The sequence below is a fragment of the Corylus avellana genome, chromosome ca5, assembly GCF_901000735.1.
Source record: "Corylus avellana chromosome ca5, CavTom2PMs-1.0".
NCBI lineage: Eukaryota > Viridiplantae > Streptophyta > Magnoliopsida > Fagales > Betulaceae > Corylus > Corylus avellana.
Genome location: NC_081545.1, coordinates 23,964,400 through 23,992,381, shown reverse-complemented (window position 1 = coordinate 23,992,381; position 27,982 = coordinate 23,964,400). Strand labels below are relative to the sequence as shown.

General features: G+C 36.9%; 2 protein-coding genes across 3 annotated transcripts; one reads left to right on the top strand and one right to left on the bottom strand.

Annotated features, from left to right (window-relative positions):
• The first annotated feature begins 397 nt into the window (after positions 1–397).
• Positions 398–9,436, top strand: LOC132182441 (probable transcriptional regulator SLK2). Of its 2 annotated transcripts, XM_059595684.1 has the most exons (11): positions 398–500; positions 1,156–2,456; positions 3,223–3,354; positions 3,698–3,746; positions 4,754–4,968; positions 5,055–5,123; positions 5,976–6,076; positions 6,729–6,822; positions 6,919–6,988; positions 7,634–8,576; positions 9,200–9,436. In XM_059595684.1, exons 2-10 carry the CDS (start codon positions 1,503–1,505, stop codon positions 8,533–8,535), a joined length of 2,586 nt encoding a protein of 861 aa, XP_059451667.1. In that variant the 5' UTR covers positions 398–500; positions 1,156–1,502; the 3' UTR covers positions 8,536–8,576; positions 9,200–9,436. The 2 variants fall into 2 exon arrangements, with proteins under 2 accessions (XP_059451667.1, XP_059451666.1); XM_059595683.1 differs by lacking the exon at positions 9,200–9,436 and having other exon boundaries at positions 7,634–8,819.
• A 215-nt stretch (positions 9,437–9,651) lies between these two features.
• Positions 9,652–14,893, bottom strand: LOC132182442 (F-box protein At4g00755-like). Its single transcript, XM_059595687.1, has 6 exons — positions 14,799–14,893; positions 14,189–14,360; positions 11,422–11,835; positions 11,141–11,319; positions 10,568–10,686; positions 9,652–10,135 (listed from the first exon to the last, which is right to left on the bottom strand). The coding sequence occupies exons 2-6, from the start codon at positions 14,322–14,324 to the stop codon at positions 9,904–9,906; spliced, it is 1,080 nt and encodes a 359-aa protein (XP_059451670.1). The 5' UTR covers positions 14,325–14,360; positions 14,799–14,893; the 3' UTR covers positions 9,652–9,903.
• Positions 14,894–27,982: the final 13,089 nt, after the last annotated feature.

The window sequence follows — 27,982 nt, the reverse complement described above, 5'->3', positions numbered from 1 at the left end:
ATATAGTACACCTCCCTAATCTATATACCATACTACCCCTAAACTAAACAAAATACCATATTTATCCCAAGTGAATGACGTGGCGGATTGGTGTCCTATGAACTTTTTAATACCTCAGCTGCAGCGTACAATGTCTAATGGAGACTGTACTCAGGAAACGTCCTTAAGATCTAGGATAGGCAAACTTTGTTAACTAATGAGATCCCGCCACGTCGTGCAGGACTCGCTCGTGACCGTGGCGATCTAACACCGACTGTGTCTTGCGATCAGGACACAACACGTGTACAAAGGTGCCCCGGGTACAGCCGGTGGCATGGGTCTGGATACTGGTGCAGCCGGTAAAGCCCCCCTCTGCAATTCCCGCTAGGTATATATAAGCAGCCTCAACCAGAACTTCCTCTCTTTCTCTCTCTTGGCGATTTCGCAGTTTTGTAGAAAGCATAGAAAAGCAGCCCAAAAAAAAAAAAAAAGAAGCGTTTTTCTTAGCTCGCGTTTCAAAGGTCAGTGGCCGGTCTTCATTTTAATTACTGTGTTTTTTGTTTTTCACCTGATTTTTGGTGGTAGTTTAAGTAATATAATTTTGCTTTAATCGATCTCTGAGACTGTAAAAGCTCTTTTTTTTAAAAAAACTTTTTGTTTGGTAGCTCCTGATCTTGTAGTTTTACTGGCTAATGATTCTCTAATGCAGTTTAGTATGTTTAATTAGTGGGGTTTAGAGTTAAAACTTTGTGCAATTTCTTATTCGATTTGAGCTATTTAGGCCTTCGATCGCAGCTTATGACTCTTGGAACGACAAAATTGGGGCTAAATTTGATTAATGGCTTATTTTTTAGTTTAATATTTCGGTCTTGCAATTCGATCGTTGTTTCGCGCATTTAGTTTATAAAGTTTTTGGAATTTTGCTGTATATGCTAAAGACACTGTTTGGGGTTAAAAGTTAGGGTTTTGTTCGAATTATTTCGATATATATATTTTTTATTTCCGCTTTTTCCAAGGGCTAGTTTGAGAGTGATTTTCGATGTCTTTAGGCCTAATTTCAGTCTTTAATTTAACGGGGTGAGGCAGTTAACAAATTTTTCGTGTTTATTTCTATTTTTAGCTAGTTTTTTTCTTGTCCTTTTCTACGGCTAATGTTGTTTGGTTTGTTCATTTTAGATCCCAATTACAAATTGTTGAAAGCTCAAACAGAATGAAACTTTGCGAGCAGTTGGAACGCACTAGAGCTTGTAGATTTGTAAAAATTGTACCTTGAGTGGTGAAATCTGGGATACAAGGGTTCAAATAGTGTTTTATCTTTGGTTGGTGAAGTGGGGAATGCACTACTATTTTTAGCTTTCCATGCTGTCTTTGTGGAGCTATTTTAGGCTTTTTTTTTAATACGGTTTTTGTTTTTGGATCATAATAAGTGGGTTGAGCGTATTTGCTTTAGTAAATATAAACCCTAGTTAGATCTGGCTCTGGAGAGCTACTTAGACTCCAGCCACCAAGGGGCGGTGCCCCCCATGGCACCTTCTCGGGTGGCTGGAGGGTTAACCCAATCTTCCTCAAGTTCTGGAATATTCTTCCAGGGAGATGGGCAGTCCCAGGTTGTAGTTAACTCGCACTTGAGCTCGTCTTTTGGGAACTCTTCTAATTCAATTCCTGGAACTGGGCGTTCAAATCTGGGTCCGGTTTCGGGGGATATGAACAATGCTGCGTTGAACAGTGTGGCAAACTCCGGACCAAGTGTTGGGGCGAGTTCTTTGGTCACAGATGCAAACTCTGCACTTTCCGGAGGTCCCCATTTGCAAAGAAGTGCAAGCATCAATACGGAGTCTTACATGCGTTTACCTGCATCGCCTATGTCCTTCTCATCTAATAATATTAGTATTACGGGCTCATCAGTTATGGACGGGTCTTCTGTAGTGCAGCAAAATTCTCATCAAGACCAGAATTCGCAACATGTGCAGCACAATCAGCACCAGCCACTGGGGGCTTCAAGTGCTACATCATTACCTACATCACAAACTGGCCAACCTTCACTTTCCATGGGTGCCCGCATTGGAGCTTTCATTCAGGATCCAAATAATTTATCCCAGGTGCAGAAGAAACCTCGGTTAGATATCAAGCAAGAAGATATCTTGCAGCAGCAGGTGTTACAACAGCTATTGCAGAGACAAGACCCCATGCAATTCCAAGGCCGTAACCCACAGTTACAAGCCTTGCTTCAGCAGCAGAGGCTAAGGCAGCAGCAGCAACAACAACAACAGATTCTGCAGTCTATGCCACAGTTGCAGAGAGCCCAGTTGCAGCAACAGCAGCAGCAGCAGCAGCAGCAGATGCAGTTGAGGCATCAACTGCAACAACAGGCAATGCCGCCAGTATCAGCCATGAAGCGGCCATATGATAGTGGTGTTAGTGGTGTATGTGCTCGTCGGCTGATGCAATACCTATTTCATCAATGGCAACGGCCACAGGTGACTACTTGCTTTTATATCTTTATCTTGTAAGACCTATAAAGAACAGATATGTTGAAATAACCTCCTTATGATCTGAATCATATCCAATATATTCTCCGCAATATCCAAATGTGTATTTGGATATGGTGGAATGCGTCTCAGATGTGGAATAGGATCAGATATTTATCTGTAAACAAAGAAAATTTATTTTTTTAATTCTTTTGACAAATATGATGGGATTCTGCTGGGACCGGGCATGAATATGGCAAAGATATTTGTTGAGGTGAAAGTTGGATATCCTTAAGAAAAAAAGGTTCTAAATGTTAAATGATTCTCTAGTATTTTAGAAAGAAAGATTCAAGATTTTAAAATTCTATCAATCTCAAATATGGATACTGTGGATCCTAGGTAGTTTCATTGTTATACATGCTTTATGCCTATTGATTTTGGTTATTTATTTTTTTAAACAAATACTAGCATAATATTTAGAAATATTCATTATATATTTATTAATTAACATATCACTGCCACGTTGCATCCTAGATTTTCAAATACGTTTCTGTGTCTGTATCATATTATATTTGTATTGGTGCTTCATGGGGTAAAACATATTTTTCTGCTGTATATGAATTTTGGTAATATTCTTCCCTTATTTACACAAGATTTCTGTGTTTTGATGGCCTAATATTTTTTTGAACATGCTGAACCTCCATGTTGACTTTATTTGTTAATTAAGGTGCTTCTGAAGCTCAATGGGCTTTTTGTTATTATCTTTTTTTCACAGGAAAATAGTATTGGGTACTGGAGGAAGTTTGTGGCAGAGTATTACTCTCCTCGTGCAAAGAAAAGATGGTGCTTGTCATTATATGATAATGTTGGGCATCATGCACTTGGTGTTTTCCCCCAGGCATCTATGGTCAGTTTTTCTGTTCCGATGATCTTTTTTTTTTTTTTTTTTTTTCTTTAAAAGATAGAGAAAATAGCTTATAGCATAAACACTTAGACTGACCTCATGTAAAGTTTATCCTATAATGAATATTGAAATATTTTCTTTAAAGTCATTGCATGAGTTGATTCTCATGTAATTGACAAGGACCTTGTATCCATGCTTCTGTAGTAATTATGGATTTGTTAACTTCATCAATTGCATGTATTTAGATTTTAATGTTATTTTCTCTATACTTGTTGAATTTCATGATTGTGTTTAGCACATATAAAAGTTTTTTCTTAATTTTTTTTGTTTCTTGTTTTGTTGCCAGGATGCATGGCAGTGTGATATTTGTGGTTCCAAATCTGGAAGGGGATTTGGTAAGAAAATTAGGATTATGGTATAGAATGCTTTAATTGGAAGACTTTCCTATCATGATCATGCTTTGTTGATTTTTCTGGACTTGTGTTTATATATCTTTTTCTGTTGGTAATCCTTTTCTGGATTTAGTTCTGGTACATATTATGTATTAATGAGAGCGAAAGAGATTCTTAATGAATATTAATATATTCTTGCATTTCAAATAGGTGGAGAGATATCTTTATTATAACAATTATTTTTGAGTTAAACTTAGTTTCTCATTGAGTTAATTTGTATTAATTCAATGAAAGTTCAGAGAAGCCTTGGTATGTTGTAAATAAGTTTGTGGAAGTCCGAGGGAAATTTCCAATTTAAAATGAAAGACTGCTGACAAAATGAAGAAAGAGGTTCTAGGGCCCTGCACTTGGTTTCGCATGGCCCTGCACCTAGGATTAGAATACATCACATAATCCTTTTAAATAACTTAGAGGGAAAGCTTTTGAATGAACTCTATCTGATTGCAATAGTTAAGTGGGTACTTACAGGCTGCTGGCAACTCCTTATTCTAATTAGAATAGGACCCCAAACTTAGTAATCCTATAATATAAGTTTGGCTACTGAACTGCTACAAAAGGACTTGGTTAGACCCAATTAGTTACAAGACCCATGGACTGTGACTGCTGCCTGTATCCAACAACTCAAGAACTTACAACAACCAAAAAACGGGAAGAATAAAGAAAAACCTTTACCTTAAATTTCAAGAAACTCAATGGAGACAAAAAGGGACAGAAGCCTAATGCAAAAAATAACATAAAGTTAACATGCAATGGTAACTATGAAGGGCCCAAGGTGGGGCCCTATCTCAAATTAAATCCAGTAATTCCACTGATCATATTGTCTCACACATGCCTAGGTCTTGAATCCAGCTTCACCTTTAATGTTATAGTTCCGTGAAATGTTTGCATGTTGGGATGTTACCATTTGAGGATCTCTGATCAAATCTAAGTAATAATTCTCCTTTTTACAGAGGCAACTTTTGAAGTACTTCCTAGACTTAATGAGATCAAATTTGGCAGTGGAGTCCTTGATGAGCTTATGTTTTTGGACATGCCACGGGAATATAGATTTTCTTCTGGAATAATGGTGTTAGAGTATGGAAAAGCGGTCCAAGAGAGTGTTTATGAGCAACTTCGTGTTGTTCGTGAGGGTCAGCTTCGTATCATATTCACCCACGATTTGAAGGTTAAAAAAAGATTCCAATCTCATCTCAAGTGTTGTTAGTCTCTGTCTTGCACTAATTGTCTGCCGGAAATTTTATGTTTTCGCAGATATTATCTTGGGAATTTTGTGCACGGCGGCATGAAGAGCTTCTTCCGCGTAGGTTGGTTGCACCACAGGTATTAACTTTGTTACCTTATCAACTCTTGCTTTTTGGTTGACATTATGATTTTGTCAACTAGTGCATGCACGGACTAGTAATAATCTTGATATTGCTGCTACAGTGTGTTGATTGTGATCTTTAAAGTGGGAGCTGTTTTAGATACTTTTTGGGAACTCTCACAAGAGATGATATGGGATATTTGTTTCCAGAAAAAATGGGAAATGGCTATAGGAGACAGTTCAAAGAACCTAATGAGAAAAGTTTCAAAGCTCAACTGTATGACATTAGGACTAAACACTAAGGACATCAACTTCTTAGGAATTGTCAAAACATTCTTATAAGAAAGTGTTGTTTTCTAACAAGTACCATTGATTGAAAAAATGTGTGAGAAATAAGGTGGGCTTCCTTTCATTGTTAAGAAGAGGTTTCAGTTGTTTCCAAAGATAGGGTTAGCAGGAAAGCTTCCTCCAAAAAAGAGGTCTACTAACGTCTAATGTGAATAGTGAAAAAATATTAGTTTTGGTCATGTTGTACTTCTCTGTTCATTATAATCCCCAAACATCTTTCCTACAAAATGTTAGTTGCCATTCATATTCCCATGCTCAAAGGTTGAATTTGTCTTAAAATTTAGTTTATTCATGAGAGGCTCAGCCCTGAAATCATTAATTTGTAACATAGGCGTCAATTTCTAGTTTGATTGTTTCTTACTGATTTTTAGATTGCCATTCAGTTCCCTGCTTTAAGTGTTCTAGTTTGTGTATGATTTTATACACACTGGTTCTTTATCTAGATTTATTTATGTTGCTCAGACTGCTTGAGGATGTTAAGTATAAACATCTATAACCTACTCATTACCCTTCTATTGCAGGTGAACCAGTTGGTTCAGGTTGCACAGAAATGCCAGAGCACAATTGCTGAAAGTGGATCTGATGGGATTTCTCAGCAGGATCTGCAAACAAACAGCAATATGTGAGTAGATCAATCAATAAGAAATTTTCTGTGTGGTTTGATATATTGTTTCTTCAGTCCTTTTTAGCTGAAGCTTGTTTCTTCAACTGGATAGTTTACTCGATTAGTGCATTAGTAGTGTAGGAGTCCTGTCCTAGCTCCCATTTTAGGTTTGGTGGTTGTGGTAAGGAAGGAAAAGCAGGTACTGTTGGATCATTTGGAGATATTTGCCCTTGCTCTCATCCTCTTGACACGTGCTGAAAATGCAACCAAGTTTGAAGCATGTGCTGCTCATTTAGGTGCTTCAAACTTGTGATGGGATGAGTGGGAGTATCAGTAATGTCTATTCTCCGCAAGGATGATACGGTCCTGCAAGGATACTGGCACCAGCAAGTAAATTAAAGTCTCATAGGGTTTTTTTGAAAAGCTTTTTGGTCTCACTTTTCACTTAGCTTTGAGGGTTAAGGGCATGCTGAGTAGATTGCTTGCTATGGAGTGCAATTTAATTATAGTAATATACTTAATCCTGCATGTTATAGCTATGAACTGAGCCTAGACTGGTCCTTTGAGAAAAAGAGAATGATCTGCTACTTATGTCTGGGTTTGAGCGGGATTGGTTCTAACATAAACTCTGTGAGGTAGCACTGGTGTCATGTCAATTGCTTTTCCTCAGGGTGCTGACAGCTGGGCGCCAGCTTGCGAAGAGTTTGGAGTTACAGTCATTGAATGACTTGGGTTTTTCCAAAAGATATGTTAGGTGTTTGCAGGTATGTGTTTATCTATTTCTGACATGGGTATAAAAAATTGATATGTTATATTTTATCTTAAGTTTTACTATAGTTGTCAATTCCAACTCTTTACAGATCTCTGAAGTTGTCAATAGCATGAAAGATTTGATAGATTTCTGCCGGGATAACAGAGTCGGGCCAATTGGTAATTTCTTTTTGGCTTTTGTTATCACATATCATTTTGTAACTTTAGAATTGGCTTGCTAATTATCTTTTTGAGACTTCTTCCTCCTTTGACTCAATTATGGACTGGCACTTAGCTCATCAACTTGATATTTTATCCAAACTTTTATCTGTTTACTGAGCTGGAAGTTTGATACGAGATTATTCATATTTATACACAAAGCATGGAATAATGATACTAAAACTTTTTAGAAGCTTAAGCCAGTACAATTCTCGAGTTTGATTTTATCTTGGTTACGGAAAATTTTGAAGCAACTTGTGTTGGTATTTTATCCTCTTAACTATACCCCATTTTCCTTCCCACCTCTTTTCCTTTTATGTTCATTTCCCCTCCGTCAAAGTGGTAGATGTCCTCGTTTCATTTAGTGGTGGGAAGTCTTCTTGTAAAATTTAAACAGGTCTTGGTGGACATTCCGACTTTCATTAGCTGCTGACAAAAATGCTATTTATGGAAACTGTCTTCATTTCTTCAGCTATAAATTGTTTTCTGGTGGTGTTCTGTGCTTAGTTGTTACAGTTGCCTTATTTATTATGTGTCTGTATGAAATAGTTATTTTAACTATGTAACCATGGCCTTCTTGGACCTCATTGCGACTTTTATTTGCAGAGGGCTTGAAAAGTTATCCTCGACATGCCTCTGTAGCCAAGCTCCAGATGCAAAAGATGCAGGAGATGGAGCAACTAGCAAATGTTCAGGGTCTTCCAACTGACCGGAACACCCTCAATAAATTAATGGCATTGCATCCCGGTCTAAATAACCAAATAAGCAACAATCATAATATGGCTGGTCGAGGAGCTTTAAGTGGTTCGGCACAAGCTGCTCTGGCACTGACCAGTTACCAGAATAGGCAGAATCCTATGAATTCAAATTCTCACTCACTTCAACAGGAGGCTTCATCTTCCTTCAATAATTCTAATCAGAGTCCATCGTCAAACCTCCAAGGGACAGCTGCTTTAATATCAGGATCCATGCAGAATTTACCTGCAAGTGCCTTTTCAAGTCCCCATTTACCTTCCCAGCAGCCGCAGCAGCCACAGCAACTGCAGCAGCGCTCACTGAGCGGTAATAACCTACTCCAACAAAACCATCCACAGACCCCCCATGGCAACCAGGTCTTACAACAGCAGATGATGCAGCACCTGCTGCAGATGTCTACTAACAGTTCAGGTGCACAACAGCAATCCCTTGGTGGGCCAAATGCAAATGGGAGTGTGGCAAGAAATGGATTGGGATTTGGAGCTAACACTACGGCAGCAGCTGCAGCCATGGCCAATGCATCAGGAAGTAATGGGCCGGCTCCAAGTCGGAGCAACAGTTTCAAAGCTGCTTCAAACAGTGATTCTGCTGCTGGAGGCAATAACGGATTCAACCAGAGATCTCCAGATCTGCCACAGAATCTTCATTTGCAGGATGATATAGTAGTTCCGGATATATCCAGTGACTTCACGGAAAATGGGTTTTTAAATGGTGACTTTGATGATAGTATCGGTTATGGCTGGAAGGCGTGACTAACATAAATTGGTTTCAATCAATTATTAGCATCTGTTGGGTAAGTGTCCATCCATCATACATCTTTGTACAGGATATTTGAAATAGCTGGGTCTCTTTCTCCCTTTTTTTTTTTTTATTCTATTAATCACGGAATTTGTTGCGACTTCTCTCACTTGTACTCAGTAGGTATATTAGACATCTGTTTTGATGGCTTTCTGTCTCCAAGTCTTGCGCAAGTGTAATCTATTGGACAATAACTCTATGAACGGGTTCCTATTAATTATGATATTTACATGTTTCATTCCCGAGTTTTACACATTTGTACAAGTGAATCCGCTTCATTTTGTAGCTGCCTGCTTCAATAGCCCCCTTCCAGACCCTGATCCTTGATTGTTTGGTCAAATTTCCATTGATCCTGATGAAAATAAACAGGTTGTGGGTGCCCATGAGAATTTGACATTTCTTCCTATCCCCTCCACTTCTTCCTTCGTACCCTAGGCGTGCTTTTCTCCAAGAGAATGTGACATTTCTAATTATCAAATGGAAGACACGTATATAATTTATCTATTATTGGATCAGATTAGGAAAATCCCTAATCAAAGGAAAATATGTTGGAAACTATTTATTGTTTGGTAGCAATTTGATTCCATTTTGTATGTATTGATACTTATCCTTTCGTAGGTATATGGAAGCTACGAGGATACTATTCGCAAGATGATCCAGTGCTTTAGAAGGGACTCCTTAATTTGTAAACTCATGTTAGCTGCAACTGTTTACATACATTAGAGACAAGGGAACTTGACAACCTTTTACGCACAACTCTTGTAATGCGTTTTATGGTGTCATGTATTATGCAACCCGTACAACTCTATGCTCTCAAGCTTACACAAGAAAATAAATGGCTTCTATATCACTTTAGACGAGGTGTTTTTGGTCTCTCAGATGCTTTACTTAATGAAAGAGAGTGATTTGGGCTCTCTGAATTTCAATTCACTTTGTATTATTATAACACTAGTATAGAAATTGAGAAATATGAATCAGTTTGCTCCTGCATGGGCCTAAGTAGCCCTGAAATGCTGACCAACATGGCCTTTGCGATACTTCCTCAAAATTGATCGAGGAAAAAAGAGAAGTAACATTGTAAAAGGCATACCATTTCTCATGGCCTTATTTAGAAGCGACATATTAAACCATGGGCAAACGAGTCAAAGACCGACCTATACACCTTGATGAATTACTCCAAATTCTAAAGACACTAATTTGCATCAATACAAGCGTTTCCACTGATCAACATCATCTAATTACGATATGATAGTACTGTCCAGACTCAGCTGGGTTTATATAAACAGCAGAAAACAAACGGAAAATAAGTCGGTACTACAAATTTAGGCCGGTGGCTCCTCATCTGACTCATCGTCAACTGCCCCATTCCCTAGCAGCTGCATCAGGAATGTACGAATGCGAGAAGGTGTACTTGCCTCTCCCTCAGTCAATTGTGTTGAAGACGTGCAACACTGCATTTCGGGGTTGTATTTTAAGGAACATTTTCCCGAGGGATCAACTTCAATATCAAATGGCGGTAAAAGTAGTTGTCCCACAACTTGAACATGCGAGACACTGCACCACGCAAGAATGGTCCAGAGTATAAGAAACAAATAGATGAGTATAGAATCCAACTTTCAGAGGCTAAAAACAATAATTATTGAAACTAAAAGAGAAGTGTGTGCGCTTTTTTTTTCCTCAGAAAGTAATTACTTCCCAGTCTCGAGTTTCACTCTTTTCCTAGGAAAGCATATATCTATATTTTCATTAATTACTTTTTTCCATAAGAAACAGTTTCATTAATTATTTCGAGTCTTGAGTTTCATTTGGCTCTTGAGTGGGACTTGAGATATACGTCTGACAATCTTACTTACAGTCACAGCTCCATACATCACTGGCAAAAACTTCTCAGTCCCTCCTCAAATTTCCATAGGTCACTATATATATGATAACAATGATTACCAGGGGGAGGGAAGAGAGAGAACGAGTGAGAACTGAGAAACTGACCATATATAATATAATCCATCCATTTCTTGTCTCTGAACCCGACCCAGTAGCTCGACCTGCAGAATCCCTCCAATGCAAAGAACAGGTTCTGGTAACTTGAACTTTTGCAAGAAGTTCTCCTGTTTCATCACATGGTTAAGCAAACATATTACCAATGCAGTTGCAAGCTAACACGGAGCCCTTTGAAACTCAAAACTATGTGCTTCCTTACAGATATTACCACTATATTCTAGAGTGATGATAAAATATTCATTTCATAAAGCATATTGAGCCAATCCCAGGATTAAAAAGCTAAAATACGAAATACCAGAAAAATCATGACGGGAGATTGCAGGTCAAGTGTTCTATAGCTATACTTGTATTAAAATAGACATGTCTAGGATCTCCAGGATTGAATATATATATATATGTTACAAGCAAGAAGACAGTGCTTACAAAAAGTGATTCTTATTTATCTAGGCTTAGTAAATTTTGTTTAGTTAGTATCCAAAAGAAAGTGCCATTGAATCCCTATCCACCTCCCCATTCTCACTGAACAATAAGTAAGCTAACATGTTAAACAATGCTACTCACCTGAGCCATTGGAAATTCTGGTGAAGTATATGTCCAAACAAACTCATCATCCATCCAACTGTGAGCAGCTAACCAATCATCTCTGATGTCAGCATCCAATATCAATGGAGTTCTGGGATAGCCCATTCTGAATCGAACAGCCTTAGGTGAATATATAGGCATGCCATGCTGAAAATATGCTGATGTGAACAAATTTGTCTTTGTCAGTTAATTAGCAAAATGTTCACGAGCTCAAATCATATTAAAGTTACAACACAAATCTACAGGCTGTGAGAATTAACCTTGGAACGGTTGAACATCGATTTCGGTAACAACACACAATTTGGCAACCAACTTATAGATTAATGTCTCAGGAACACTGGGATCACCTTCCCCTTTACTAGACCAATAAAAAGCTCTGTGCCCAACTCTATCCCTTGGTTCCAAAGTATTCTGTATGCTTTCATCAGGATAATTATCAGTGCTTGATGCACTAATGGGTTTTGATATGCAATCTTTTCTTATGCTTGGGGTCAGACCTCGGGCTAAGAAGGCATACACTCCATGATCCCTCTTAAGGCGCTCCCATTCTGTAGAATCATCAATGTTGAGATTCACAGGTTCTATCATGTTCTTGACTTCAATAATGTGCGTAGCACTAGATATTTCAGGAAACATTTTCAAGCAGAGCTGCTTACAAAGGCCATGTTCAATCACTGCATGATGATTAACCCACATCAGTATCAATCAAGAAAACATTACCTAACATAGTTCAAAGGCATACTTATTAATTAAATCAAGGTTATGATGAAAAGATAACTTGATGAAGTAGAATGAACATTGTGTGAACAGTATCTGTGAACGGTATTTTCTGTTTGGTATCTCATGAGGGTTGGGTGGTTTAAGGCTTTGATGATTAGGCTTTTAAGGCAAGGTTCATGTCTCGTAGGGTGGTGCACAGTTTTTTGGGGGTGTCATCATGTGGGCCTTCAAGAGGTATTTTGATTATGTGGGACAACAGGGTGGTGGGGAACTTCACCTTGGCTGTAATTCTTATAGGCTAAAAGGTTTCTTTGGGTTGAGATGATTGGGGTGCATTTGCTCTTTCTAGTTAGTGTTTTCTTTTGTGTACTTCCTACAAAAAAGGGGGTGTTACACATCTAATGTTGAACCCTGATGGACTTGGATTCCTTGGGTTAAACTAGTAAGTCCAACCAAAGAACTAGTGAAACCCATAAATAAAACTCAATACCAACAAAAATAAAAAATACAAAGTAAGACCCAACTAGATTTTAAACTGAATTATGGATGTTCATAAGTAGGGCTTGACATTATCTAAACATATGCCAAATTAAAGTTTGGGCCTTGGAGGCATCTTTTCCACGATTTTTATAAACTTTTATAAGGATGTTGCTACTTTTCTTTGTCACTCAAATAACAGTCAAGATGTCATTCTTATTGATTGATAAGTTCTTTAGAGGGATTAAGGTTGTGAACAGGTAATTAAACTGCATTGTAATATTTTTCCTCTGCCATCATTATCAAGAAGAAGAAAAAAGATAAAGATGACTGTAATGATTGTAATCAGTTTATATTCTAAATGATTTCCTTTTATGAACTCTTTTTTCTTTTATTTTTAACAAGACACTTAACTGCCATGAGAAAAAGACCCATGTCAGTGCTATGCCACTCACTCCTATTTGTAGGACCATTTGAAATGACTTAAATGGAATGCAGTAAGCTAGATCTAACACATGTATATGCTTTTACCATATAGAGTAGAATCCTAGCAATAATATCACTGAAACACACAAATGTCATTCAAACCATTATAACCTATTTACATTGGTCACTTACTGGAGCCAAGGCTTCCCTGCTCAGAAACAATTATGCGGTTCCTTATTTAGATAACTAAGCTTAATAGATGTTTCGGGGGGAAAATTCACATTTGGGATACATAATACGGTTAGCTGACTAGCATTCCCTGCAACAGTACCCCAATCACTGCCTTCTTGTCCATATCTGTCATATGTTTCTCCCCCTTGCTTTATGGGCGTTGGCACCCCTCGCGGTTTACGCCATCAACTCAAGGTAATTAGGCAAGCTAGATTCCAAGCCTCGCCGGCTACCAAGCAAGAACACGAGAAGAGTACGAACTAGGATATGGATTCTGCTGTGCAATCATCTAAATTCAGGATTCCCAAAGAAGCAAAGAAGAGTGTAATAGAAATAAATCAATCACACAAGACACCAAGATTTAAGTGGATCGGCTTAACAAACCTACATCCACTGGCGGAGACAATCCAAGATAAATTCACTAACAAAAGATGGGGTACAAAAGAGTAGGGAGAAAACCATTAAAAATCCAAAGCCCCAATACATCCAAATCTCACTCTCACACAAAAGAGAGAAGAACAAAGAAAAAACTCTCTTTTTCTCCAAGTGCCATAAGGCACAACAAAGTGAGAAAATCCTAGTGAGATATTGCGGCTCTTTTTCTCCAATTTCTTCACGCTCTGCTTGCTGACTTTTATAAGCATTAAAGTCGGTCAGCAAAACACAACTCCAAATTAGTTTAGTAAATGGTGCGGGGCCCATGTGATTTTGACTTGAGTAATTCAAGTCACGCACAACAGGTTCAGTGATCAGCTATGAAATTTCCAAGGAGCCAGGCTTAACAGAACTAAGAGGAAGCTTAACCATAAGTTTTTTATTTTTTATTTTTATTTTTATTCTGCTTAACCATAAGTTATGCGTGGGGATCACCGACACTCACAAGCTGGTCTGACAGGACAAACTTGAATTGAGCATAGTAATACAGGTATCGGCATCCTGCAGCTGTACATTACTCCTTTATCCATATATATAAACAGGCCTCCTACATCGTCCAATACCCTCAATCGTTTTGGCTAAACAAGCAATGAGAACCTAAAATTCAAGCTGATAATTCCAATGGAAAAAGAGACATAGGAGTTGGTACCAAATTCGTGACAAGAACATAAAACTTCTAGCAACACACCATTAATTAAACCCAATTGAATTTGGTTATTCAACCCCCAATAAGCTTACCAAATCGGTGCCAAGAACTCGAAACAGAACTAGCACGGACAAGGTCAGATGGGTCATCCAAATGGGTGAGAATCTTTATGGACATGTCAGGTCCAAGCCATTGTATGAAGTCACGCCCATTATCCATTTTTGGCATATTAACAGTTATTGAAGCCTTCAAGCCACTGGAAACCTGAATAATTTTGGAAAAACGCCATGAGAAGCATATTAGCAAAAATCAGGATTCTCTTAAAAAAGAAAGCGAGAGAGAGAGAGAGAGAGAAATAAAACCTTTTTCATTAACAACGCAAAACGTAATAAAAATCATAGTTTTAATTAAAAATTCAACGAAATTACGAGAGAAATACACATAACAATTGTCCGAAAACATTTTACCCCCTTTTATCATATTACATGCAATTTGCAAGAGAAAATTCATCAATGTCACAATTAAATAAAAAATTAAAAAAAATTAAAAAAAAAAAAAAAAGAAAAAAAGAAAAAGAAAAAAGAACTTAACGGGCACACACAACACAGAGAGGAGAGAGAGAATAGTGTGGAAATGGAAGAGGAAGAAAGGAATTCGAGAGTGTATACAGTGTGGAAATGGAAGAGGAAGAAAGGAATTCACCTTTTCTGCAGAGGAGAGACGGATCTAAAGCAACACAGAGAGGTCTGGGTTTAGCTTTGGGACACCCTGGTGAAACCAAAAATAAAAAAGGTACATCTCATAAGTATTTCTGGACTGGATAAGAATTTATATCTTGAGGGTGAATACAGGAAATTAGAGTTGTCAGAAAAATAAATAAATAAAAAGGCTTAATTTTATATAAAGTGATTTAGTTGTTGGATTTGGTTGGTTTGATAAAAAAAATTTAGAGGATGTTATTCGTTTTTTTTGGTTGAAAAATATTCCAACGTTACAAAGAAAAAAAAATTGTAGTTTTTTTATTTTTTATTTTTTATTTTTAAGTACATTGAAAGAATCCAAATTACAAGAAACAAACGAGATAAGGAGGGTCTTTCCCGCTATCAAGAGAAATAGACGAAAGACAGAGAGAGAGAGAGAGGAAAAGGGAATGCTTCCAGAAAAAGATCTGGCGGCAGCCCAACGTGCCACATAGTGGGTACAAAAGTTTGCACTTCTATTAACTTTCCTAACTTACCAAGAAGAAGCAGAAGGAATAGAACCTATAGTATTTGAAATGACATTGGAGACGCGTCAGTCTTTGGATTTTTGTGGGAGTTGTAGAGCTGAGATCACCACCTCTGAATCGCCTTCCAGAATAAAACGATCAATATGAAGTTGAGTAGCCAAAGAAACCCCAAGAAGAGTTGCTAGAGCTTCCCCCATGTTTGGAAGAGAAGGAGGGCTAATTTGGGAGATCATGTGCATAATATGTCCATTAGAATCACGACAGACAGCCGCCTACACAGAAAAGGAGTCCCGGATAGCAGTATCAAAGTTAATGTTGAACCAGTTGAGAGGAGGAGAGATCCATTTTTCCACTGGGGTTTGAGACTTGGATTGCCAAGCTTGGAATCAAGAGAGATTTTATTGATATGAATAGAAACACTGCGAGCATCAAAAGAAAGACCATCATGAAAAGCTTTATTCCTGTAGAACCATAAGATATCACATGCTACAACGGCAAAGATTTGAAACTTGTGATGATCAACCTGAGGAATACCCAGAGAACTACCTGGAGAGATAATAATATTAATCCAATCTACCATAGAAATGAAATTGAAGGCTGCAGAGTTCAGGGGCCAGAAAGAGTGACACCAAGCAACTTTGGCAAAGACACAATTGAAGAACAAATGATGCATAGAGTCAGCCTCCACTTTACATAGGGGACATGAAGGAGCCGATTTGGAAGAAAACAAGTGACTTAGTCGCTCCTTTGTTGGAAGAATATTCCAGGCAATTTTCCATAAAAAGAGCTTGAGCCTATCATTGAGATTAAGCTTCCATAAAGATTTTCAAAATTGATTGGGAAGAGAAGAGGGGACAGGAATGGGTGTATGCGAGTTTATGAGGCGGTAGGCTGAGGAGGTGGAAAAAAGTCCAAAGGAAGACGGTGTCCAGATGTAATTTGGCTCGAGATCCGTGGAGATGCGAATCTTTAAAATCACTTGGGCTGAGGTGTCGTCAAATAGAGCATGGATAGAAGAGGATTTCCATTAGGGGAAAAGAGGATTGATTAGATCCTTAATATGAAAAGAGGGAAGATTTTGATTGTTGGGAAATTTTGGCTTGGGTTTGAAAGAAGGGATAGTGGGAATCCAGTTGGAGGTCCAGATTGAGGAAGATGAGATACTTGAGACTTTTAGACAGGCTCCCTCTAGAATAAAAGGTTTGGATTTTTGAATGCCTTTCCATATCCAAGAAGTCGAAGAAGGGCTAGAAGAGGATAGGAAATTCCCATATTTCACGTATTTGTTCTGAAGTTGTTTGACCCAGAGGCAATCAAAATTAGAGAGTAATTTCCAACCCAGTTTGGCAATAAGAGCCAAATTAAAATCATGCATCCGGCGAAAGCCTAGACCTCCCAATTCCCACGGGAGGTAGATGGAAATCCAAGATTTCAGAGAGAGATTTTGGATTTATCTTTTGGAAATCCCCACTAAAAATTCTTAAATTTTCGATCAAGAGTTGAGCTCAGAGAAATTGGGAGCAAAAAAGTACTCATAGCATAAGAGGGAATTGTAGACGCAACTGATTTAATAAGAATAGTGCGGCTAGCTAGAGATAGAGTTTTGGTACACCATCCCTCAATTTTGTTTGAGACTATCCCCAAGATATCCTGAAAAGCAGCTGCTTTAAATTTACCAAAGAAAAGAGGCAAACCCAGATATTTGGAGGAGATTGATGCCTGCTTGAAGGGAAAAATCCTACTAATGCTGTTGATACCAGAGGAGACAATGTTTTTGCTAAAATGGATAGAGGATTTGGAAGTGGTAATCGCTTGTCCAGACCAAAGGCAATATTTGTTTAAGCAAGACTTGAGAATACTCGCCTCTGAAGAAGTTGCTTTAGCAAACATAATGAGATCATCCACAAAAAGGAGATGAGTAATTGGAGAGCAATTTTGATGCCTTTAAGAAGATCTAGAGATTCTTGACGGAGCAGCAAGTGAGAGATGACTTCAGTGCCAATGATGAAGAGAAAGGGCGATAAAGGATCCCCTTGACGAGGCCCTCTAGCTGGGCTAAAAAAACCGAATGGACTTCCATTAATAAGAATAGAGAAAGAGGGAGAAGTGATACGAATTCTGATCCAATTTATCCAAGTTGGATGAAACCCAAGTTTGGATAAAATGGCTAGAAGAAAACTCCATTCCATTCGGTCAAATGCGTTTTCCATATCAATTTTAATAGCCATAAGCCTCCTTGGCCTTTTTTTGACTTGAGAGAATATAGGAACTCATGGGCCAGAATGGAATTATCTTGAATACTTCTAGAGGGAACAAAAGCAGATTGGTAAGCAGAGATAAAATGATGAAGCAAATCCTTAAATCTATTAGCCAAAATTTTGTAAATAATTTGGTAGATAATATTGCACAGACTGATAGGCCGAAAATGATGTACATAAGAAGCACCCAATTGCTTAGGAATGAAAGCAATAAAAGAGTGGTTTTGCTCTTTTAGAAGATGATTATTTCTGAAGAACTCCAAAACGCTAGAAATCACAACATCCTTGACAATGCTCTAGTATTTCTTATAAAAGAATGCAGTAAACCCGTCAGGGCCAGGAGCTTTTGTAGAACCAATGCTAGATAAGACAGAGAAAATTTCTTGTTTCGATAGAATAGCACAAATGAAAGCATTTTCCTCAGGGAAATACAGTTATCAAAAAGAGATAAAAGATCCTCATCCAGACTAGGAGCAGAAGAGGAAAAAAGAGTCTTGAAATGAGACGTAAAACAGTTACCTATTTCAGGACGATCAGAGGTCCATGCCCCAGAGGGCAGCTTTAAAAAGTCAATAGCGTTCCTCCTTCTTTCGGTGATAGTGGAAGTATGGAAGAATTTCGTATTCAGGTCTTTGCATGTGAGCCATAGTTCTCTAGATTTATTTCTCCATAAAGATTCTTCCTGAAGAAGAAGATTATCGAAATTGTGTTGGAGACTAAGTTCTTGATCAAAAGAGTGACATGAAGGCACAGACTGCTGAATAACATCAAGTTGACAAAGAGTGGAAGCAATCCGTTTTGGATATTCCCAAATTGAGTGGAATTCCAGATTTTTAGAGCCGCCTTAGTAGCTTTGAGTTTCTTAGAAAGGATGTAATCTGGTGAGCCATGGAACGACCTAACTCAAGCATTAGAAATAACCCAACTGCAAGAAGGGTCAAAGGTCCCAAATTCTTCAAATCTAAAGGGACGAGGAAGAGAGAGATCAGAGGCAGCTGTATCCAAGATAATTGGGTTATGGTCGGATGAGTACACAGGTAGATGTTGAACAGAGAAATGGGGAAACAGATGAATCCATTGAGAATTTGCTATGCCTCGGTCTAGACGTTCTTTAATAAGATGACGACCTTGCCTTTTATTAGACCAGGTAAAAGGATTACCAGAAAAGCCTAGATCAATGATACCAAAAGAGTCCAGAAAATTATGAAATGGGTTAGTCGAGGAGCATGCATAAGGACGACCACCATATTTTTTAGATTGGGAAATAATCATGTTAAAGTCACCAATGCAAAGCCAAGGCCCAACATACCCCTTACCCGCATCCAAGAGAGAATCCCAAAATCCAGATTTATTTTTATGAACAGGTGGAACATAAATGCAAGAGAGTAACCATGGATTATTTAGGAGGATCAGAGTAGCACCAAACATTTATTGTATTAACAGTGGTTGAAATACATTTTAGATCCACACCATTATGCCATGCTAACAAAAGCCCTCATTTAGTACCAGTGGGAGGAGCATGGGCCATAAAAAAAAAAAATGTAAACTATTGAGAACAACAACATGTAAAGGTTGAGTTAGTTTCAGACAAAAAGAGGATATCAGGAGAATGTATTCGAAGTTTACCCCTTAAGCTACGAATTGTAGTGGCACGAGATAACCCACTACAATTCCAGGCTAAAAACTTCATGCAGGGGGAGGTGGCCTCACCGAGCCAACCTCCAAAATCTCTAAATCAGCCTAATCAGAAGTAGCATAAGGGGAAGAGGGTTGAGTATCCATCTCATTTCCATGCACAACATCATTAAATAGCCTCCTTCTTCCACATAAAGCTTGATAAAAACAGCGTGAAATTGCTGCGGTAGCAGCCACAGAGGCAATTAGAGGGGTATTCCCTTCCAAACTAGAAGCAGGGATCTCAGCGGCCAAGGCAGAGGCGGCAAAAATATCAGAAGCAAAGTCCATAGCTGGTTGAGGCAGAGACTCCCATTTTTGTCCATGACTCCCGTAGAGAGGGCTGGCCATAAAGGATTGAATGGGTCCTTTAGGAGGGAGAGAGTCTTGGAGCTCAATAAGAGAGAGAGCTGCCATTTCCAAGCTAGAGAGAGAACCTGTAGAATCATGTTGCGCATAACGAGTTTTCTTCAAATATGCAAGCGGGATGTCATTATCAGATGATATGAGCTTTGATTTTCCTTTGCCTCTAGCCGCAGGTGGAGTGGGTGGACTATTATCAATTGGTCGTATGGTCAAGGCAGTAGTAGTAGCATGGGGAATTTGGACAGATAGGCACGGTGGATCAGGAGAGGCAGGGGGTGAGACAATGGGCTAGTGATGAGAGTATGGTTGAAATCATGATGTTTGGTGTGGGTGGGTTACACTTTTCCGTGAGGGTGGGGCAGCTGTATTTTAGGTAATCTGCAGGTATGTGGGACTGATTGGGGAAGTGTGGCCTTGGGTGAGGGGATGGGTTAAACTGAATGGGGGAGGTTGGCCAAACAGGCTAGGGTTGTTTGAGTTCTGGGCCCAATTCGATAGGAATTCTCTAAGGAAAATGGGTTGAGTTGGGCGTGTGGGGTCTGCAGTGTATACATGGTATGCAAGATATTTATGAGCTAGAAATGAAGTTGCTTCCAGCTGAGGGATAGTAGGGTAGGCGTGGAAATAAGGGTGTTGGGATGAGGGATCATGTATTAAAGGATAGGGGCATGTGGAAACAGTAGATTGGGTTGGTAGGTGAGAGGAAGTACCTTTGGCTTCTAGATGACATAAAGATTGGGCGTGAGAGAAACTTTTCCATTGATGATGCTTTGTAGACACAATAGACAAACTTGACTTTGAGGGACTCATCAAGTCCACGTGTATGGCTGGGGTTACGTTGATGGAAGAGCTTGAAATGTTCATGGAAGCATGTGAGCCATCCATATTTGCAGACATGTGATGGACCATTTGAGATTGTTTTTGCCTTGGAGAAAGTTGCAAGTGAGTGGGCTCAACATTGCTTGGTGAATTACCAACAGATGCTACTGAAGAAATACCTGAATCAGAGTCCTCTTGATGAACTATAGAGACCATCCTTGGGCTGGTATATGTTGAAGTATGAAGAGAAATGTCATATTTCCCAGGAGGAATTAGAATTTGGGGAGCATGACAGACATTCTTCTTGTGAGCAATAAGACCGCAGAGAGTACAATAATCATCCAAACGCTCATATTTGAACTCGACCCAACAAGGTTCCACACTTGGGCGAGGAATATGGAACCCTGGAGCAAGAGGTAGAGAAATGTTGATTTCCACCTTGAACCGTATGAACTAACTGCAGATGAGTCCAATGGAGTTGTTATTATCTAACTCCAAAATTTTACCTATCCCTTTGCCAATCTTAATGGCATTCCTTGTGGTCATATTCTGATAGGGAAGATTATGGACTTGCACCCAGAATCGACAGAGGAGGAGCTTCACTTCATCAATAACAAGAGATGGAGACCAAGGTTGAAGTAGAAGAAGCGAGCCTTGGACATTCCAAGGGCCTTGAGCAATGATATTTGTGAAATGACTTTCTTGCGGAACTGTGAACAAATATTTGTTGGGAGCTCGAACCTCCATGGATAGAGGTGTTGCAAAACTGCACACAGATGATAGGTTGTATGAACATGATAGGTATTTTGAGGTTTCAAGGATAAAAGTTTACCAATAAACACAAAACCCTCCTAACCAGTAGAATTACCATCATGCACTTTCAGCTAGTTCAGATTATCCCAGCCTGGAGCTTCAGTCTCAGTAATAAGAGCTTGGAGGGCATCTTAGGACATGATCGCATCCGCCATAAGACAAGGAAAACAAATGATAGAAGAAAAAAAAAAAAGACAAACTTTGGTATACGATGGGAAAATATAAAATATATAGAGTATGATGGTGTGGGGAAGGGATGGAGAGTAATGGAAAATAGGGAATGGAAACTTGGGAGAGGGATGTAGTCGAATTAGTAACTATCCATGAAGTAAGATAGGGAAAGCTCTAAGGAAGAGCGAGAGAGCTTTTTTCATCTTTAGAGTTAGTACTTAATAGTTAAGGACATAAATTTCATCCAAACTAGTTTAGAGGAAATATCCTTCAACCCATTTAAAATAGTACCAAGTATTTATAAACATTTAAAACGTTAGTCTAAATTTGGGAACATGATCCTTTCCAATCCATTTTGGATTGGAGAATATCCAGTTAATAGCTAGGATCTCTCTAGAGAGATCCTGAAGCCATAAATAGGAGATATGTCCATAAATAAAAAACAACAATAAAATATTATATATTTTTCAAACATAATTAAAAAAAACAAAATTAAAAAATATATATATTAAAAAATTAAGGGGTGGCTGACCACCCCAGTTGGGGCTGGGGGTGGCCAAAGCCACCCCATATCCCTTAGGGAAGCAAATAAAAAAAAAAAAAAAAAAAAAAATATATATATATATATACATATATATATATATATATATATATATATATATATATATATATATTTGCCTCCTTAGAAAGTCATCCACCCCTGGGCATGGAGCCACTGCATCGCCCCTTGGGGTGGATCACAACCCCAAAGCGTCAAATTACTTTTTGCTTATTTTTTCGATTTCCTGGTCTTCATGGCTACCAACCCAATGGCTACTGGCCACCACTTTATTTTTATTATGTTTTTTTAATTTTTAATTATTTTTAAAAAGAATATATAATATTTTATTATTATTTTTATTAATGGGACATATGTCCCATTTATGGCCCTAGGATCTCTCTAGAGAGATCTAAACCATTAACTGGATATTCTTTTTGGACTGGAGAGGATTCGAATTCTTAAATTAATAAACTTCTATTAATGACCTTAAGAATTTAATGTTTGTTTTAAATGTTTATGGACACTTGGTACTATTTTAAATGGATTGGAGGATATTTCCTCTAGATTGGTTTGGAGGATATTTCTGTCCAAGAGTTAATATCTTATTTTTGAGTAATGATATAAAGAGGATTAGAGTCCTTTCAAATGTAACGTAGCTTTTAAAATCATCATTGAATTTGAGATAGTTATTATTAAAATTTGATCTATGGCTAATTTTAAATGCCACATTACATTTGGGAGGAGTCTTCAGATTGAGATCCCCTAAAATTCTCCTTAAATTTGAGATTCTTAAATTCATAAATCCTAGTCGTCCATCTCATCTAAGGATTGAGATTCCCTAAATACTCTACCCCTCTTTATATCATTACTGATAAGGCTAAAAGAGAGCTCCAACATATTGTCCTTATGTTATTCTCTGGAAAGGAAGGTGTCAGAGAGCAAAGAAGCAAGGGTTGGAGATGAGGGATCTCGTGGTGGTGCTCTTAGGGTTCTCTGTGACTGTTGGTCATGCATCATCGTCTTCTTCATCTTCACCCTCTTTCTTTATTTCTCTCTCCATGTAGCTACAAAGTATATTTTGCAAATAGAGAGCTTGAATCCTCACTCCTAGGGTAGCCGTAGAGCACTAAAATTGGATATCATTGAAATTGGAGCAGTGGCTATAGATCATTGGAGCAATGAATTGAGGGTTTCAAAAATAAAACCCAATTTGTCTTTTTAGGGTTTGTTTGGGATTACAGTTTCAATAAATGCGATTTTAAAAATTGCGTTTTTGAAATCATTACTACTATTCAAAATCGTGTTTGGTAAAACATATTAAAAACTATTTTTTTATCAAATATTTGTTATTTGAAATCATGATTTTGGTTTAAATTCGCACATTTTCAAATAAGCACCCTTAGTCTACTTATAGAAATTGCAGATTTTTTTTTTTTTTTTTTTAAAAAAAATTAAGTACTTTTTAAATCGCAATGCCAAACGCCTTACGTTTTGCGATTTCTTTTAAAAAAGCCGATTATCTTTGTGAAATCGAAATTTCAAACACACCCTTATTTTTGTAGCACCTCTTTTGCGCCGAATACAAATGTGCATTATGATAGCCCATATATTTGATTTTCGTTTTGTGTTGTGCTTGATTTTGTTTTCATGAACTCTGCTTGATTTTAGTTTGTGGGTTTTGATGATTTAACTCATTTGTTGATTTAAATAGAAAAATAAAGGAGAAACTTCACTTACCCCCCTATACTTTCGCGCTTTTTGCAGACACCCTCCTATTGTTCAAAAACTCTCACTTTGGTGTATCAAACTTTCGTTTTATTCCAAATACCCCCTACCATTAGCTTTTGCAGTTAAATCAAATGGTAGATTTAGTAAAAGACCTTTATACCCCCAATTTTTTTTTTAAAATTCCAAATTTACCCTTATTTATAAATAAAAAAATTATTATTATAATTATTATATTAAAAAATAATTAAAAAAAAAAGTGACCCACCGGGGGTCACAGGGGCTCACATGCCGTCGAGTTTTTTTTTTTTTTAATATATAATAATAATAATTTGACCCGTGGGTCACAATACGGGTGGGTTAGATCCACTAGTAAACCCACGGGTCAAGATTAAAAAAAAAAAAAAATTTAATAAAAAATAAGGGCAAGATTGTAATTTTACACCCCTCCGTTAGGATTTAACAGAAAATCCTAACGGAATGGGCAAAGTGAAAGGAAACAAAAGTTGGATACATCAAAGTGAGAGTTTTTGAACAATGGGGGGTGTCTGCAAAAAGCGCGAAAGTATAGGAGGGGTAAGTGAAGTTTTCTCCTAAAATAAAGTTCATGTTAGGTTTTAGTGTTAGCCTATTCGGTGATCAAAACAAATGTTCTAAGTCATTAACACTTAATGTTTTTTCGTGGATGTAATCTAGAGTTAAATTATGAATATTTTTAAATTGCGTTAAGTTATTCGTCAACAAGAACATCACGATGTGGTTGGTCTAGAAGCACTCCAGAGGGCCTCGCTAACAACGGCGTCAGCAAGCTGTCCTAATGTGAGTGGCCTAGAGGAGCCACTGAGAGCCTCTTCTGCAAGGGTGTCAACAATGTTGTAATATATGTGTTACAAACAATTACTTTCTTTTAAAACCCTTTTATTATTTATTTAATATCCATGATTTTCTAGAAATTATTATTGTGACCGTTTGGTCATTAAAGACCATTTAGTTTCTCTATACGTTTTTTACCATGAGTGGCCATTGATTTTCTTTACCGTTTATGCCCTTGGTCATTAACATATATTTATGGCCTTTTGATAACAAATCTTTCACTTTTGATTGTTAGAGTTTAATAAGCTTTATGGACTTTGACCATTTGCTCATTAATAAGTGTTTTACGGTTTTCAGTTTTTGGTCATTATTTTGTTATGACATTTTGGAGAACCACCAGCCCACACGTTTTCTATATATATATATATATATATATCACCAAAAAAGGAGAATGAGGGTGTGATTACTTCTTTGGCTCAAAAGGCCTTGATATTTTTACCACATCCTGTTTTCGTGTAGTTGGGTTATTTTTCATTCCCCACTAGCAACTAATTTTGATATTGTATTACATCATCTACTTTGAAGAAATTGGGTTGTTCTATTACTCTTCGTTATTGGAAGTGCGTCCTTAACGAAGGTAGACGCTATAGTCTAATCCTGGGAGGTTGCGTGTCAAAGGATCCGATCGCACCGAGTTATACACTCCGGGAGGCACGAATCAACCTTTAAGGACAACGCTCTTGCGTGATTCTATAGCATTGTGAGATCTTTCCATACTCTACTTTCATCTCTTGTATTTTATTTATTTTATTGTTAATTTTCATATTGTAATTATTTTATATCAATGAGAATTTGTGCACCATTCAAAATTATTTCCAACAATCTTAAAGGTTGATTCGATGGTTGCACAAATATTTTGATTGTAAGAGTTTTCAATTATTTGAACTCAATTTATGGATTGTCAAATAATCTTTTATTGTTGGGTTACTATTCTTACAATAAAAAGAGTTAAGCCTTTTGATGGATTTTTTAGAACTTAGCATTTTTTTTGTTATGTTGTGCTAAGCTTGGCTGGATAACATCCATGTAAATTAATAATAATAATTGTGAGTGATTACTCATTTTTGTGATGGAGAAAATACATAGGTATTGCTAATTGTGTGCAGAGAATACCATTTTGCTAAAGATTTTTGCAGGTAAGCACATAGTAAGAGGAAAAGATGTGGTGCGCGTATTGATTCGATTGGTTCTTACGACACCTAGTTGATATGTAGTGACGACAATCTATTTTGGAAGATATTGGAGTAAAGCTGTCGGCTCCGCTGTGAGTTTTAAACTCTGATTCATAGGTCTTATTTTTTAAGACATGATATACATTTCATTTATTAAAATGAAAAAAAAAAAATTGAGGTTATGATGGTGCTCCTTGATTGAATTAAAGTTGGTGCAAAATTTTATAATTACATGAATTTTGTATATGATAAGCGGTGGCTTCTATTGATTCATCTATTTAAAAAAAAAAAAAAATAGTATCTAGCATTTATGTTAGCTATGACATGCTAGATTAGCATAACCACTTTAAGTTATTTGGTAATTCCTTATATATATCATTCAACTTTCAAATTTCCTGACATGATGGTTCAAAATAAAATATATGTGATTATTGGTGTTCCTTTATATTGATGCTCATTTGATATATGATAAATTTATCATATCATTAGATTGATACCAATCTCGTATTTATGACAATGAGCCAATAATAGTTGATTATTATATGGTTGAGCTTGATACTTTGCATATTTATTGGAGCTTTAGTTAAAAAGATTTTATTTTTAAAATCTAGCTAGAACTTGAAATATGCAATCCCTATATATATAATATATAAGGATCATGTTAAAAAATCACAAGTGATGATTAATATTTTTTTAAAAAAACAGCTTTAGAACTGTCAATTGACAGAAAATAAAGAAGAGGAAGTGACATATCATACTTAGAGAAAGATGAGCTCATAAAAGTCTTTTCTTAAAGCACTTGTGAGCTATTAATGAAAATTTATTTTCTTGTGAATATTTGGTTTATTCCATTAATATTTAGCATGATAGATTTATACATGTAAATCTTGGCTACATCAAGGGGATGAAAAGAAATTATAATATTGGAATAAATGATGAATTCTATAATTGTCAGTTTTGGGCTATTCACCAAAGTGTGGAGGGAAGCCATTATTTTGTTTGTCACATTCATAAGCGTTGTTCGGAATACCTCGAAGTGTGGGGGTATTTAACAAATGTTATGTTACCCAAACCTAAAATGAAGAAACTTGGTTTTAAAACCTATGATTGTGATTTTATTGGTTTTAAATGTAATAATTCATGCTATTGATTCCCAACTATCAAGAGTGATATTTTAGATTACAATAATATTATTGAATCTAAAAAAGGTTATTATCTTTGAGCATCTGTTCCTTTGAAAAATAAGGAAAAAATTATTTCATGATTTTTTGGTGCTTCTAATAAAATTGTTGATGATGTGTAAGAATTGAGAAGAAGCAAGTGAGCTAGAACGAAAAGGAATCTCGGTATGGATTTTATTGCTTATATTGTTGATGATGATCCAATATGTTATGGTAAAGCAATTAAATCTCTATTTGATTCATTTTTTGGTTAGAAGCTATAAATAATGAACTGGAATACATTATGCCTAACCATTATTGGGAACTCATTGAGTTATCTTCTAAGAGCAAATCAATTGGTTATATATAGGTGTTTAAGAAGAAGTTTAAACCAGATGATACAATAGATAAGTATATGGTAGACTTGGTAGCTAAAAGCTACAAGTAAATGCAAAAATGTTGATTATTTGATACTTATTTTCCGGTTACTAAAATTGCATCTTTTGGAATGTTATTTACCATTGCTTATATTTATAAATTTGTTGTACATCAAATGGATGTCAAAGTTATTTTTCTAAATGATGAAGAGATTTATATGGAGCAGCCCGAGGGACTAGTAATTCCCCTTCAAGAACATAAAGTGTGCAAACTAGTGAAATCCTTGTATGGATTAAAGCAAGCTCCTAAAAAAGTGGCATGAATAGTTTGACAAGGTGATGTTGTCTATTGCATATTTGATTAATGGTGCAAGTAAATACATAGCAAATTTTACAATAATGAATGTGTCATTATTTATTTTTTAATATATTGATGACTTGCTTATTTTGAACTAACATTGATGTTGTGCATAAAGTTAAATTATTTCTTGCATCTAATTTTGATATGTAAGACATAGGTAAATCTAATGTCATGTTGGACATTAAAGTTATTAGAGATAATGATTGCATTATTTTATTTCATACATATTATGTTGAAAGATGCTTAAAAGATTTGAGCACTTTTATTATTCACCTATGTCTACACCATATGATTAAAAAATACACTTGGTTAAGAATCATGGTGATAGTGTTTAGCAAGGAAAAATAT

Excerpts from the sequence above, each read along its gene's own strand:
- LOC132182441 (XM_059595684.1), top strand. The coding sequence starts at position 1,503 with ATGGCACCTTCTCGGGTGGCTGGAGGGTTAACCCAATCTTCCTCAAGT. Across the intron at positions 6,077-6,728 it reads CTGCAAACAAACAGCAATAT|GGTGCTGACAGCTGGGCGCC; the intron begins GTGAGTAGATCA and ends GCTTTTCCTCAG. Across the intron at positions 6,989-7,633 it reads TAACAGAGTCGGGCCAATTG|AGGGCTTGAAAAGTTATCCT; the intron begins GTAATTTCTTTT and ends TTTTATTTGCAG.
- LOC132182442 (XM_059595687.1), bottom strand. The coding sequence starts at position 14,324 with ATGCCAAAAATGGATAATGGGCGTGACTTCATACAATGGCTTGGACCT. Across the intron at positions 11,836-14,188 it reads GAGTTCTTGGCACCGATTTG|TGATTGAACATGGCCTTTGT; the intron begins GTAAGCTTATTG and ends ATCATCATGCAG. Across the intron at positions 10,136-10,567 it reads GATGGATTATATTATATATG|TGTCTCGCATGTTCAAGTTG; the intron begins GTCAGTTTCTCA and ends TGCGTGGTGCAG.